The sequence below is a fragment of the Pelmatolapia mariae genome, linkage group LG5 (genome assembly GCF_036321145.2).
Source record: "Pelmatolapia mariae isolate MD_Pm_ZW linkage group LG5, Pm_UMD_F_2, whole genome shotgun sequence".
NCBI classification, from domain to species: Eukaryota; Metazoa; Chordata; class Actinopteri; order Cichliformes; family Cichlidae; genus Pelmatolapia; species Pelmatolapia mariae.
In genome coordinates this window covers 30,886,169-30,900,333 of record NC_086231.1, presented here as the reverse complement: position 1 = coordinate 30,900,333, position 14,165 = coordinate 30,886,169, and the positions used below count along the sequence as shown (strand labels likewise).

The window sequence follows — 14,165 nt, the reverse complement described above, 5'->3', positions numbered from 1 at the left end:
GCAACAACATCAAAACTACCTGTTATGCAGGTCTTCTTTGTCATACCAAACAGTGCACCAGAGCATGTGGCTTTGGGTGCCAGGGTGGTGGCAGCTGATCCTTTGGGTCTTTAAGGTAGCAGCCTCTGTGGCTCAGGCTTGTTCCTATTTGCCTAATAGACAAATAGGTCAGGTCAGCGCCTTAGGAGTTTTTGTCACTTTCTTGTCCCTGAACAATTTTTGCGTCGTGGCACATCTATGGGGAAGAGGCAGCTGTGTTCAGGGACACCAGGATGCCAGCAAACACATGATCAATATTATTCATTTCACATGTCAGTGGTTTTAATATTGGGACTAATTGTTGTACACAGCACTCAACAGCAGCTAATGAGAGGGAAAAAAACAGTCACACACAGTCTTTCACTTTAACATGCAAGGATAACTTCCCCCAGTTCATTACAATACAAAACCTTTTTACTTTTTATTACCCATTTGTATTTTTGACAGCATTTATCTGTGTTTGTGTTGGAACAGATACAATAAAGTGTTACAGTCACAGTCATCAGTATGATTAAGCAGCATCCAGGGAATAAAACACTGTAACAAAAAAAAAAACTGTGATAATTTGGTCTCGATTGAAAGTAACGCTCGGTACTTTCCTGCTAAAAAAATTGGTAATAAAAAAATTTGCTATAAAAATGTTTATAACTCTTTCCTGTATTTAACATTGTTGCCTTATTTTCCTTTCAGTAAAACATTTTCTGTCGTTCTACCACACTGGACATTGAACTAAGCCTACAGTCTACACAGAAAAAAACCCCAAACTCCCAAAACTGATCTCACCTGTCCAGAAACTGCAGTTTCATTTAAACTGATATTGCTGTTCAAGTCTCAAAGGGACATAATATGAATGCCACCTATTTCTAATCCCTGGAGAATGAAGAAGAGGGGGGAGGAAAGTTTTCATCTCTTCATCTAACCCTTCTACCACAGACTTTGCCCACCTTCTATGACTAAGTTATGCCCTGTCATGTAGTCAGAGGCATCAGATGCCAAGTAGACCACTGCAGCTTGCAGGTCTGTCACTTGAGCCAGTCTACCAGCAGGAATATCTGACAGCCAGCGCTGCACCAGAGGCCTCAGACTCTCCGAGTGGATGAGAGGGGTGTCAACAATCCCCCTGAAAAGAGAAGCAGACAAAGTGAGAGAGCGAAAGAGGAGGGAAAAGCACACACACACACAGACACACACAATGAAATCAGAAGACATCACAGTTCAGAGCCAGGAGTGACAGCGTTGTTTCAGAGCCACCACTTTGGTGACAAAAATAAACCCAATTATCCTTTGCAGAAAGGGCATGGCATGGCATCTCTGATGATATTTACTGTGGGACGGGTGGCACTTTAATGACTGGCACATCTCTGGAAGAGCCCATGGGTACGAGGGGACGTGTGGTATAATTTGCACATAGCCTTTGGTTAAATACTTATTATATTTCCCCATTGAAATGTGCTACTTTGATGCCGAGACAGTATTTAGGCGAAGTTTATCAGAAAACCGCTGCTTTTAGTTTACTGGTTGCACACTGGCATCTAATAGCGCCGTGTCACAACAAATGCCATTCTCCCCACTCCTCTACAGTCAAATATCACAGAGCTTACATTTGAATAAATATGTCAACATGCCCGCCTGCGCCTAATACGAGACGACTTCTGACTTTCCCCACAATCGCTGTGACAGTGACTAAAAGCCATGAGGCCTGAATCATTGTTCGATGTATCCTGGTGCCTTGATATGGAATTCCAACATTTGGCTAAATTAGCACTTCCAAGGAGCGTGTGACACCTTGGTTAACATATTCCACCTCAATTATATTTCTCTTCAGCTGCCCTGTTATCTGGAACCTTTCCTGGCAATCAGAGGTACTGTTTTCCCTCAGCCAATTTTCTAGATAATGCAGCTTATCACCGCTGCGGCTAAAGTTGCCAATGGAATCAGGCTCCAGTCAACCTCGTGAGCGCTAATTGTGTCCCTTTTTTATGCATATTTACCGACTGTCACTTCAAAGAAATCAGCGGCCCATTGAGACACCCGGTTAGCGAGGGTGGGGGGGGGGAAGCGAATTGCTTCTTTGCAAATTAAAATTAGCAAACAAGCTGCCGATAAATAAAGCTGAGCATGGCGCGTGTGTGAGGGCTTTGTTCTGGGGCTGTGACTGGGCCCGGCTCGCCCGGTGCCACCGGACGGATTTGCTCAGGGATGGCTGGGGCTAAGAGATGCTTCACTTAACACCCCCCCGCCCCCTCAACCACCACCCCTACCTCCCCTCCCGACACACATTCAAACAGCCCCCTTCCTGTGTTCTCCTCCTTTTTCTTCCTACTGCTCAGCTTCACAGACAAATAGATACAAACAAGGGCGCTATTGTTGCGCCGACACTTGGAGTGAGGTTGCAAATTTGATTCCCTAATTGAACAGAACAATTAGAGCAAGTGTTTGGTTGATTCATCCCTCAAGACGTCATCTAATTAAGCACTGATGCATTGTTTGAGGACTTAAATTAGTGCATCCCCCTCAAACGGGAGCTCTTCATATGAAAGCAAAACGGCGCTAATCACTGCCTCCTTTTGCAGCTTGCTATAATCAAAAGGTGGGCCGCTGTGTTTTGGAGGAAGACGAGGAAGGCCAAAAATAGGCAGTACTTACGGCGAGATGCAGTTGACGCGCACTCCTCTGTCAGCCCATTCAGTGCCCAGAGTCTGAGTCAGTTTGACCACACCGGCCTTGGATGTGTTGTACGAAAGCTGCTTCTGAGGATGGGGGACTGGACAGTGAAGGGTGGAAAGAAAGTGAGTTACTGAAAAAAGTCACTGCTGTCCATTTCGGGAAGTGGCACGTGCCATTTAAGAAGGCAACAATTACAGCATCATTAATAGTGGTATGCACTTTTCACATTCTTATTAAAGCCTCTTGTTGTTTTATCATTTGCCTTAACTGAATAGTTTCCTTCTTACAGAGGGCCAATAGCTTCTACGGTGCACATTCCAGTTCCTGTGGTTTCTTGTGCACACTACATAAAAGCTCTTCCATTAGCTGCTGGGGACTCTGTGGATGATGCTATGTAAAATTAATTGCTTATAATGTCCAGTTATGCTCTGTCCTCAGCAACAAAGGGAGGGAGCCATTTGTTTGCCTTGACCATCACAGATGCTGCACACTGCATGGGATGCCGGGACAGGGGCTCATTTTCTCCTGGTTGATTAATCATCACAAGGAAGGCTCCAAGTTACATACAACTTTAGTAGTTAACCTCATCACCCGCCGATCTGACTGCCAAATGGCTTCAGTGTGAGACCGGGGATGATAAATACCAGCCAGCTGCGGAGAGGCAGAGAGTGGTCCTGAGGAGAAAAGGGCTGGAGCATCCTGCATGCAATCTAGGCATGTTGGAAAAAAGAAGACAAAGAGGAATAAAATTTGCAATGTAGGTGTAAAAGCTGGGATGTGTTGAAGAAATAACAAGTAAAGGGTGGGACAGGAGGATGGTAGCCAAGAGCAGGGTTCAGTGTCGAGATTGCAGAGGAAGGTAAGGTTGGGTTGGGCTGGGCTGGATAAGGGTAGGCTGGGACCTCAGAGGAGCAGGCGAGGAGGAGCCGAGCCCAGGGCTTACACGCAGATTGAAGGTGAAATCCGACTTATCAGGACAGGAAACACAGCTCAAAATGCCTAACAGCACTAATCCTTGCTCAAGACCTGATGATACGGCCGCAAAATACCATTCAGAAAATGCCTTCATCCTTTAAATAAACCTGCATTGATGTTTTTTGCCGTCTTAAAGAGCAGTAATCCCCAAAGAAGGGAAAAAGAAGTAGAAGGAGAGCATTCTCCAAAGCCCTCTTTAACATTCACCCTACTTATTGCCCGTTGCAAGTGGGAGAAAACATGCTCTTTATCAGGCACGCCTTTTAAATTTTGAATTCTTCTGAGGAGATAAGGAGTTCAAATGATGTACTCTTTTCCCAGCTGCTGTTGTTATGTCCATTTCTATGCAGGGCAGATCTGCAGGTATGAGTGTGAGAGTCACAAATCCCTCAGTAAGGTCAAAACCAAAAAAGAAAAGAAAAGACAAAAAAACATCAAGATAGATATTTCCTGTCTGGGTGTCTTTGAGCTGCTGGCCGTCATTCAGAAAAAAATAGTTGTTGATGTTCAGAGCGTGTGTGTGTGTGTGTGTGTCGAGGGGGTGTTTGCAGGCCCACGAGCACATTCCATTCAGCAGATGGACAAAAAGCTGTCATTGTGCATTTTAATTGGACATTTACGGCTGCTTTTTGGTCGTCCACTTGGCTAGAACAGGTCCCATCTGATTACACATTATGACAATATTATAACAGATGTCCAGACCAATAAAGTAAATTCCTGAAGGACTGAGCGTAATGCGAGTAATTGATCATTTTCTTTATGCCGGCCTCTATTTACCAGCATGCTCCTGTTTTACAGATTGCCCCTGCAGTCGGGACTGGGGTCCATATGGCACGGCGCTTTACTGGCGATTTGACTATACTGCTGATGAAGTGTTGCAGTTCCTCTGGAGAAACCTGTTGGAGGAGGAACATTACACCGGTGCAGCGAATTACAAGGCTTTTACTAGGCTCCCACTAAACTCTAAAAGTGTCTTCCGCTGTTCAAACAAGGCCGTTGGCACAGGCTGGGGTTTTGCCGCGGCACAGGAACCCTCCCCTCCCAAGTTGGACCTCAGGTTGCCTTCCACATCCTCCAGACAGCTCCGCGGAGAGGGGATGTTTATTATGATGCAAAAATGCCTCGGCGAGACGCAATCACAACACTGCTACTGTATGCAGGGGTGGATGCATCTCTATAGAACTGTTTAACTGGGCTAAAAGTTGCCTAATCCTGTTTTAAAAGTGAAGGCTCACCTTAAGTTTCTCATAAACGAAGAAAACTGCTAAAAAAAAGACTTTGTTTGAAGATGAAAATCTAATGCGATGTGCACTCACCCACATAGCTGTACAGCGCAAATGTATTTAACTCTCCCTTCCTCCCCCTCCTTCACTCTGCCCAACTCTCCACGCCAAATGGAGAGATTAAAAGCAGACATGGAGGGGCTCCAGAGAGAAAGTGGGGAAATAGAATCATCACTCACCTATTAGACTGGCCATGGAAGCTGTGTTGATAATCTTGCCGTACCCTTGCTTCAACATCGCTCGACCTGCTGCCTAAGGCAAGGATTCGGAGGGGCGAGAGACACGTTAAACACCTTATTATTAAGGCCCTGATATGCCATGCCCAAAGCTGAGCACAGATCAACACAAAAACATGCAGTTTATCGTCGGAGACGGGAAAACGTTTGGTGTGGATTTAAAAGCGGCACAAAAAAAGGGTGGGCGTGGGGGGGTTGTAGGTTGTACATATAGATGTCTCGCAGCAGCTCGATAATTTAGGACTAAATTTAGTTTCTACAAAGGAGCTCAAGCTGGTTGGACCATTAATTAGGTCACAGTCTTAACTAGTTTGGACCGAAATAGAGTGCTGAAGGAATACGTCACCGAGAATCTGTTTGGCTCTTTTTTACTCATATTTTACTGGGAATAATTTGTAAATATATTAAACTGATGGATGCATTTTTTATTTTAACATAAATTAACAACGTCTCAGCTATGGGGTGTTTGCATGAACTGTACTCGTTGTGTGTGCAGAATCAGGATTTTTTCCTTCGTGAGCTTCGAAAACAGCAAAAACACATGACCCGTCACAAAAGGACAGATAATGTGATTCATGAATGTCAAGTCTTCAGCTGCTATAGAAGCAACTCTGTTTTAGATTTGCTTCAGTAAACATGTTCATTCAAACACTTTCCTATTAGTGGATCTGACTGATCAATAAGTACACGATTCATTTTGAATTTGTCTCTGTTTATAAATTAGTTTTTATTTTGGAATGGAAATAAACCAAATCTATCAAATTAGTGCAGTGAAATGAGTGAAAGCTACGGTGGTTAAGTACATTTTCCCTATCTGCTAAACATAAAACCTGTGTGTATGCTGCAAAAAGTCTTCCTACCCAGTGTTTATCAAAGCACAGGTGTATGTGAGTGAACCTCTTACAAAACTAATTTGGACCAAATCACTTGAAAAAACACAATACTTGATAATATTTACTACTATTGCACACTACCCTCGCACAGGATGGGAGGTGATACACACCTGACAGCACATGAAGGTCCCCCTGAGGTTCACATTAAAGGTTTTGTCCCACTCCTCTAGACTGGTGTCTTCGCTGGCTGAGTTCATGTTGATGCCAGCATTGTTACAACCGATGTGGATCACTCCCCATTTGGAAACGATGGCGTCGATCATCCTCTGGACGTCATCTGACTTGCTGATGTCAGCTCTTATCGAAATGGCATTGATACCTGTTTGAAAGTAACGCAGGGGTGTACTGTGAGAAAATTCGGCATTTTAGATTCTTTTACACAAAAAGTAATGCCCTAAGTAATGTGGATATAGTGAGATCACGTTTGATCAAACATTTTATCCTTTAGTATGCTGCCATCTGCTGGTCAAGACACAAACTAATGACAAAATTCAAAATGTGAAACTCATTTTGAATGAATGAACGCAGGGCGTGCTTGTTTTCTCACAATTAAAGCCCGGGTTTGAAGCGTGCTATTCAACAGTGATGCTGTCATAGCAGATTTTCCAGTTTAAGGCCAGCTTCACCACTTTGAGGCCAACATAATGTTGTGACTCTTACAGGTTTTCATTTTACTTCCTGGCTGTCATCTGTGTCTTTGAACATATTGCTCTGCACCGCAAGCAATCTTAAGACATCTGCAGTATTTCGGCTATCGCGGCGAACAAAAGCATGGAGACTCCAGGCTGTTCAGCGTGACATTCCTTTGGACTTCTTTAACAATTGAGTCACAGCAGGGTGAACAGTCCGAAAAAAAGGAGCAAGTTATCAGGGTTGTAATGTAGTTCTTCTTATTAACTTTAAGGAAAGGAACAACTTAAGAACAACAACCATAACAAACAATCAAGTGAGTAAAGAAAGGAAAGTAACCAGTAACTTTTTTTCCTTGATTACTGATTACAGGCTAAAACTGAACCACAAAGTCTTAGGAGTTGTGGATTAAAGCCATCTTAGTAAGTGGACTTCATTCCATATTTAGTGGCGACCCTATCCCTAAATGCTATCCCATTTAAGTTACATGGGTGACGTCCATTCAATGAAACAAACACAAATGGAGAATGTAAAATCACAAGTGCAGTAGGGATGATGAAATTAACTTAATATATACAAAATATACACATATGTATATATACATATATATATATATATATACATATACAACATATACAGAAATTCAAAGAATTTAGATTTGTGATAAAAGTATTTTTAGAAACCTGTACATGTTAATAATCACTGTCTATGTAACAATGTTCGTGTAAAGTCTCACATTGATTGGCTCACCTGTTAAGAAGGAGACATACAGACATATGCCATGATCCTTACAGTATTAACACTGACCATTCAGTCCTAGCCTACATAACAACCATAAAAATTGTTTTAATCTCCAAATCCACCATAACCAAACTTAAGATAGCTGTGGCCCATTTTGACATGTGAAAATCTTTTGCGGCCCACCCAAAACTTTGTTCACAACTCTGATCATTACATATAGGATGAAGCATTTCTTGTGTTTTTTGTAATGATTTTGATCAGACTGAAAATGTGTGTTCTTGAGGCTGATAATCTATTAATCTATATATAAGAACCTTTATTTCTGCTGCATTCTAGCGCTGCCTATCCAGTGGCAAGATACTAGTTTTTTATCGATTTACTGTAAATGACTTCTCAGTAGTGATGTGTGATACCACTGATTTTCTTTCTGATCCGATACCAAGTAAAATTCAGGGTGGTATCAACCATACTGATCCGATACTTTGTACAAAAACTTAATGTTTTATTGCATTTCAAATTATAGCTTCATAATGATTACAGGACATCAGACTACTTGTTCTTATTGCTTAAAAATGCAGAATTATCATATAGAAATAAAAAACCTGAAGTTGTGCGCTATTTGAACACGTTGCCTGCCTGCAGCACTAAAGGACTCCGTGAGAGACGACTGTTTCACCCTAGCAGCACCTCTCCTCCTCTTCAATTTGCCTCAACATAAGCTCGTCATATTCTGTGACATGATTTACTCTGAGGTGTTTGACGAGGTTAGTGGTGTTGCCACAACACCTCACTGTCTGCCACAGTTATGGCAAACCGCGTCTTGGCTGTTTGTGGAGGTAAATTACGTCCACACATGACTCCATTTACACTCAGCCATTGTTGTGAGTGCACACGCCAAGGGGCTGCAACACATTTATACATTTTGCATATGACTATGGCGGAAGAGGAAGTAGTTCCACTGTGTTCCTGTTAATGATAAACTACATATTTACCCCAAATTACTAAAATATCGATATTTTAATTTGAGAATCGATTCTAGAACATAAATAACTGGTATCGGAGGAATCGGTATTTCAATATCGATCCGCACACCACTACTTCTCAGGGCCAACCTGCAGTACCTTAATAGCCCACCAGGAGGCTGCAGACCACTTTGGGAATCTATTCTCTAAACTAGGATGGGCTGTGAAAAAAAAGGGTATTCAAGTTAGTCTTTGTTTGTTTTTTTGTTAGCACGCTTTACCTTTAAGGAAGAGCTCCTCAACGACAGTCTCAGCTTTTGCTCCATCCAGGTCTACCACAGCCACCTTTGCACCCGCCTCACCCAGAGCGTGAGCGAATGCTCGGCCTATGCCTTGTCCAGCACCTGTCACATAGGCCACCTTACCGTCAAGACGCATTCGATCCAGGATGAAACGCCCTGTGACCCCACGGAAAACCTCATCATCTGTAATTTTACACTAATGAACGAGAATAAACAGGCAGATGTGAGATCAGTAAGTATGATGATGCCTGGAGAAACTCGTCACATCAATCATTACATGCTGTAAATAAAACGCAGTCAGGACTACAAAGTGGTAATCCATAAATCAATAGGATTTTGCAGGGAAGCCACAGATAGAATCAATAATGGCACAGTGCAATAAGGAGTCCAAGTAAGCAGATACAAATCAACATAGAAAAGCTCCTGCTAACAAGTGCTAACAGGTATATTTCAAAATAGGATTTAATTTAGGATTTCACCGTAGGAAAAAACCTCAACACAGACCTTTTAGATCATCTGTAAGTAAAATTAACCACACTGAATAAGTGCCCCAAATGCCAACATTTCATTTCAACTAAACTAAACTGAAGCTTTTGGTACTTTTGATTCTTTAAACGGGCTGCTGTTTGACAAATTTAACGTGAACACCTGTGGTAAAGGGATTAATATATCAAACTTGGAAGCCACCATTTTTGCATTTCCATGGATTTGTGTCATGATGAGGGAGATGAATTGTTAATATGGTAAACTCTTTCTTTTGATTGGGTCATGAAAAGGATAAAATCACTACTTGGTAGGTGAGATAAACTTGGATCCCGCTTATTCCTGAGTTGTGAGGTGTTTATATCTAGCATTTAATGTTATAGTATTGCTGATACTGTGAATAGTGAAGGCACGTATATCAGCTGTGACTGAGGGAGGTTAATAGTACCTGACGCCGTAAGCACTCAGCAGCCGGAGGTACCCGACGGATAAGAGAGAGGCCGTCTCTTAAAGGGACAATGACCTTTCAAACAAGAAGGCATTATTAGAATAAATGTTAACCAACAAACAACTGACTGCAACACGAAAACATCTGAAACTCACCTGCTCTACTCGGGGGTCATTAGACACAAACTGGTTGAACTCGCGAAGGGCCAGTCCATTGCTATCTGTGGTGTCGTTAAGATAAACCCTGGCTTTGAACAGTGAGTTATCGATACATATGACCCCTCGCAATCTGAGCATGTTGTTGTCCATGATAAATTTGTAGTAGTTGATGTAGTTGTTTTTGTCAGCATCGATGAAAACCATGTCGAACTGTTCACCGGCGGCGGCTAATTCCTGGAACAGAGGCAACGCTATTACAAAACTGACCCCATGACCCACAGTTTGTTCACTTATTGACAAAAAGGGTCAGCGTTAGCCTTGGACTGTTCTGATTATGGAACGCATGTGACACACAGTGAAGGCTAAGTGTTACCTAAAGTTATTTTTAGTTTGCAAAACAGTTCATTGGACCTTCAAAAGGATCCAAAGTTGATCGATTTTTACTCACCTTTAGTGTCTCCATGGCATTTCCAGTCTTGACATTAATCTTTTTACCATGCGGAGACTTATCAAAAATGGGCTGAGCAAACTCTTTAAGGTATGGCTCCAACTCGCAGGCCACTAAGCACCCGTCCTCTGGCAGCGCTTCAGCCATCGACAGAGCTCCATAGCCAGTGAACATCCCGATCTCTAGGACCCTCTTCGCTTGACTCATGTGGATCAGCATCTTCAGTGTTTGACCTGCCAAAAACAGATCAGAGATCATGTTATCACAATATGACTAAACCAGTAAAAAAGAAAATGGTATGGTGTAAGCAGCACATGTATGAAAGTCGTCTTGATGCATTCTCAATCATCCAGGAAAGTAAATCTCCAAAAGTTGAATCTGTTCATCTGGACGTAGCGTTTTGTGGGAGAAACATTTCGTCACTCATCCAAGTGACTTCTTCAGTCTCAGCTGACTGCAGGTTTCCCCAAACCTTATAAACAGTACATTTGCATAATGACTGAAACCAGCCCACTGAAGGAACAATGGGCTGTGAGGTCAGTTCCTTAATCATAATTATGCAAATTCCCATGACCATTGATCAACAATCACTGACCAAAACCCACTGATCAAAGAACAATGATCAATGGCCATGAGTACCATTCACAGAGAGTTGGGGAATGGCTGCAATCACAGCGTTGTAAGATGGCGAAAGATGTACCCTTAGGCCCCCTCCACGCTGCGCCAAAAACTGGTCCACCCCAAGGATCGGGTCCCCCGACACAAACAGAGTAACATAGTGTACGCTGTTAAGTGCCAGGAGGATTGCCAGGATTTATACATCGGGGAAACCAAACAACCTCTACGGATGGCACAACACAGAAGAGCAACCTCATCAGGCCAGGGCTCTGCAGTTTATTTACACCTACAGGCCAGTGGACACTCTTTCAACGATGAGGATGTACACATCCTGGACAGGGAGGAACGCTGGTTTGAGCGCGGAGTCAAGGAGGCCATTTACGTGAAGAGGGAAAGATCATCTCTGAATCGAGGAGGGGGCCTAAGGGTACATCTTTCGCCATCTTACAACGCTGTGATTGCAGCCATTCCCCAACTCTCTGTGAATGGTACTCATGGCCATTGATCAGTGTTCTTTGATCAGTGGGTTTTGGTCAGTGATTGTTGATCAATGGTCATGGGAATTTGCATAATTATGATTAAGGAACTGACCTCACAGCCCATTGTTCCTTCAGTGGGCTGGTTTCAGTCATTATGCAAATGTACTGTTTATAAGGTTTGGGGAAACCTGCAGTCAGCTGAGACTGAAGAAGTCACTTGGATGAGTGACGAAATGTTTCTCCCACAAAACGCTACGTCCAGATGAACAGATTCAACTTTTGGAGATGTATGAAAGTCCCACCTTCAACGTGTCCAGTGATACATTCCTTGGGAAGCTTGAACATAGTCTTGCCCTCCTTGTGCACTTGATCCCAGTCATGAGAAAAAGTCTTTCTACAATGGAGTGTAATCGAATATGTTAATGCTTATATCACACAGCAAATGCTTGGCGTGCTTTATGATTATAAGTGTGAAATGAGGACTTACTTATAAAGTTCTGCAAGCGGTTCACTTTCCTGTGTGGTCATTTTCTCCAGGTAGTCATCCAGGCCACTGGCGATGTCCAGAGCCTTCTGCAAGTGGCTTGTCAACTCTTCTGGAACATTCCCACAGGATGCAGCTATGTCCTGGGCTTTAGTTAAAAGGTCCACAATGACTTCCACTGGGGTGTCAGGAACTGGGGGGATGTCATATGTAATGTTACTTAATGATTTCTCCATTCTAGTTTTATTGTCATTTCCTGCTCCAGGTAAAATGATGCATCTCAGAAACTCTGAGTCGATGTTTAATATCAAGTAAATTATTCAGCTGGTTTTAAGAATATCAGAAAATTGAGGTAATGACTAATATGCATTATTCATGCATTATCCTTACAGAAACGTTTTTGTCACTTTCAGCATTTTGTGTTAGAAAAATAATAAATATAACTGAAGAAAAATCAGATAGATCAGAAATACTTTATTGATCTCCAAAAATTTGCAAATTATAGAAAGCATTATATTGTGTATACTTACTGCACAATAAAGTGAATAAATTGAATAGTTTTTAGTGCTAAGTCACAGTTTCTTGCCTATAATGAGTCAGCTGATATTTGCACTCACCAGCCACTTTGGTAAGAACACCTGTTCAACTGCTTATTAATGCAGATATCTAATGAGCCAATTATAGGGCAGCACCTCAGTGCATTAGGGCATGTAGACATGGTCAAGATGATGAAGAACATTTGAATGGGGAAGAAAGGTGAACATGGCATGGTTGCTGATTCCAGACGGGCTGATTTGAGTATCTTAAAAACTGCAGATCTGCTGGGATTTTCTCACACAGCCAACTGTGGGGTTCACAGACAAACATCTGGTGAGCAGCAGTTCTCTGAGAGTAAATCTCTTGTTAATATCAGAGGTCAAATGAGAATGACCAGACTGCTCAAAGCGGACACTAACTCAAACAACCACTTGTTTACAACTAACTAAGCCATGCAGAAGAGCATCTCTGAATGGGATGCGCTGTAACGGGTGATACATCACGGATGCAAATCTATCATGTTAATATGAACCAAAATGTGTGACTGATGTTTCCAGCTGTTGTTCAATCTGTGCCAATAAGAATGAAGGCAGTTCTCAGGGGAAAAGCAGGTCCCACAATAATCCGAATGAAGTGTCGAGTGTCTAAAGAAAAAACAAACTACCTGAATTATTCAAATTATTAAAAAGTTTTAACAGGGACCTCCCAATAAAAGTAAGCAGTTTACTTAAACCTAAGGCACTCTACTCCAAATAAGTACTTTTACTTTTATACTTTAATATTGCACGTGTTAATATTTCGGGAAAATATTCCACCTTTTATTCAACTGCCTTATGCACATAAAGTTAACATAACGTTGAGAATTAAAATTGTGCATATAACACCAGCACACAAACGCATTATAGCGTAGTTTAATACACAAGTAATACAAATATACACAGTTCATAGAACTGTTCTGCCACATATACGTTGTTCACGTGTCTGTGTTAATATATCTTTTAAAATCTAAAAACGTACAGTACCCGTTGAGACTTGAGATATCGATTTATCAGAACGGGAGTAAAAAAAATTGGCAATAGTCTTACCTTTTTCGCTTGACATGCTTCCGTTTTATGGGCGTGACGCTTTTACTGAGTAGAGGACGCTAATCTGTACCTGCGGAGGTAGCAGAAGTTTCAGTTATATCACCAAAACTATGCTAATTGTTAGGTAAGGCGGAGAGACTGGCTTACACAACAACGACTCTTCATTATTCAACTGGTTCTGGCACGTGACAGCGGCTCCTGCCTGCCTCCGACCAGTGTCTGAACGCTCGAGCCAGAGAAACGTGCGACCTCAGACTGGTTATCAAACAGCTTTCCCAGCTCAGGGTGTCACTCTCTCTGAGAAGAAGCTTGGTAGTGAGTGACCGAATGAGTGGGTGGGTGGGTCGGTGGGTGGAAGAGGGGGGGGCGTCAGTGAGCCAGTTTGTGGGAGGGCCTGAAATGTCTGAAGTTCCTGAAATGATTTTGGCTATTTATGGCTGACTGCGATCCAAGAAGAGAGCAAAACTCCAACCAGTACCATTAGCCACACGTGTGTGTGATATAGATAAATAGATACATACTTGATCCCGCAAGGGAAATTACTGCCTTACAGCTGCAGCATAAAGAATAAAAATTGTGTAATCTACAATAAAAAAAAAGCATTGTAAAAAGTACCACAGGACCATACTGAATGCCTTATTATGTGGAATTTTATATGGAACAGTTATAAAATAAGCTAATGCCATACAATACTAAG

At 42.2% G+C, this 14,165-nt stretch overlaps 1 protein-coding gene across 1 annotated transcript; it reads right to left on the bottom strand.

Annotated features, from left to right (window-relative positions):
• Positions 1-509: 509 nt before the first annotated feature.
• On the bottom strand, positions 510-13,710 carry zgc:113054 (uncharacterized protein LOC541322 homolog). The gene is made up of 12 exons (XM_063473205.1): positions 13,616-13,710; positions 13,469-13,538; positions 11,850-12,039; positions 11,665-11,756; positions 10,266-10,498; positions 9,815-10,051; positions 9,660-9,734; positions 8,708-8,924; positions 6,204-6,412; positions 5,144-5,216; positions 2,686-2,803; positions 510-1,159 (listed from the first exon to the last, which is right to left on the bottom strand). Exons 2-12 carry the CDS (start codon positions 13,482-13,484, stop codon positions 964-966), a joined length of 1,656 nt encoding a protein of 551 aa, XP_063329275.1. The 5' UTR covers positions 13,485-13,538; positions 13,616-13,710; the 3' UTR covers positions 510-963.
• Between the last annotated feature and the right edge of the window lie 455 nt (positions 13,711-14,165).

What these genes read in the sequence shown, in the direction of transcription:
- zgc:113054 (XM_063473205.1), bottom strand. An exon ending in CCGCTTGCAGAACTTTATAA is followed by an intron (nt 11,757 to 11,849) that starts GTAAGTCCTCAT and finishes ACTCCATTGTAG; the next exon opens with AAAGACTTTTTCTCATGACT. An exon ending in CTGAGTGCTTACGGCGTCAG is followed by an intron (nt 8,925 to 9,659) that starts GTACTATTAACC and finishes CTCGTTCATTAG; the next exon opens with TGTAAAATTACAGATGATGA.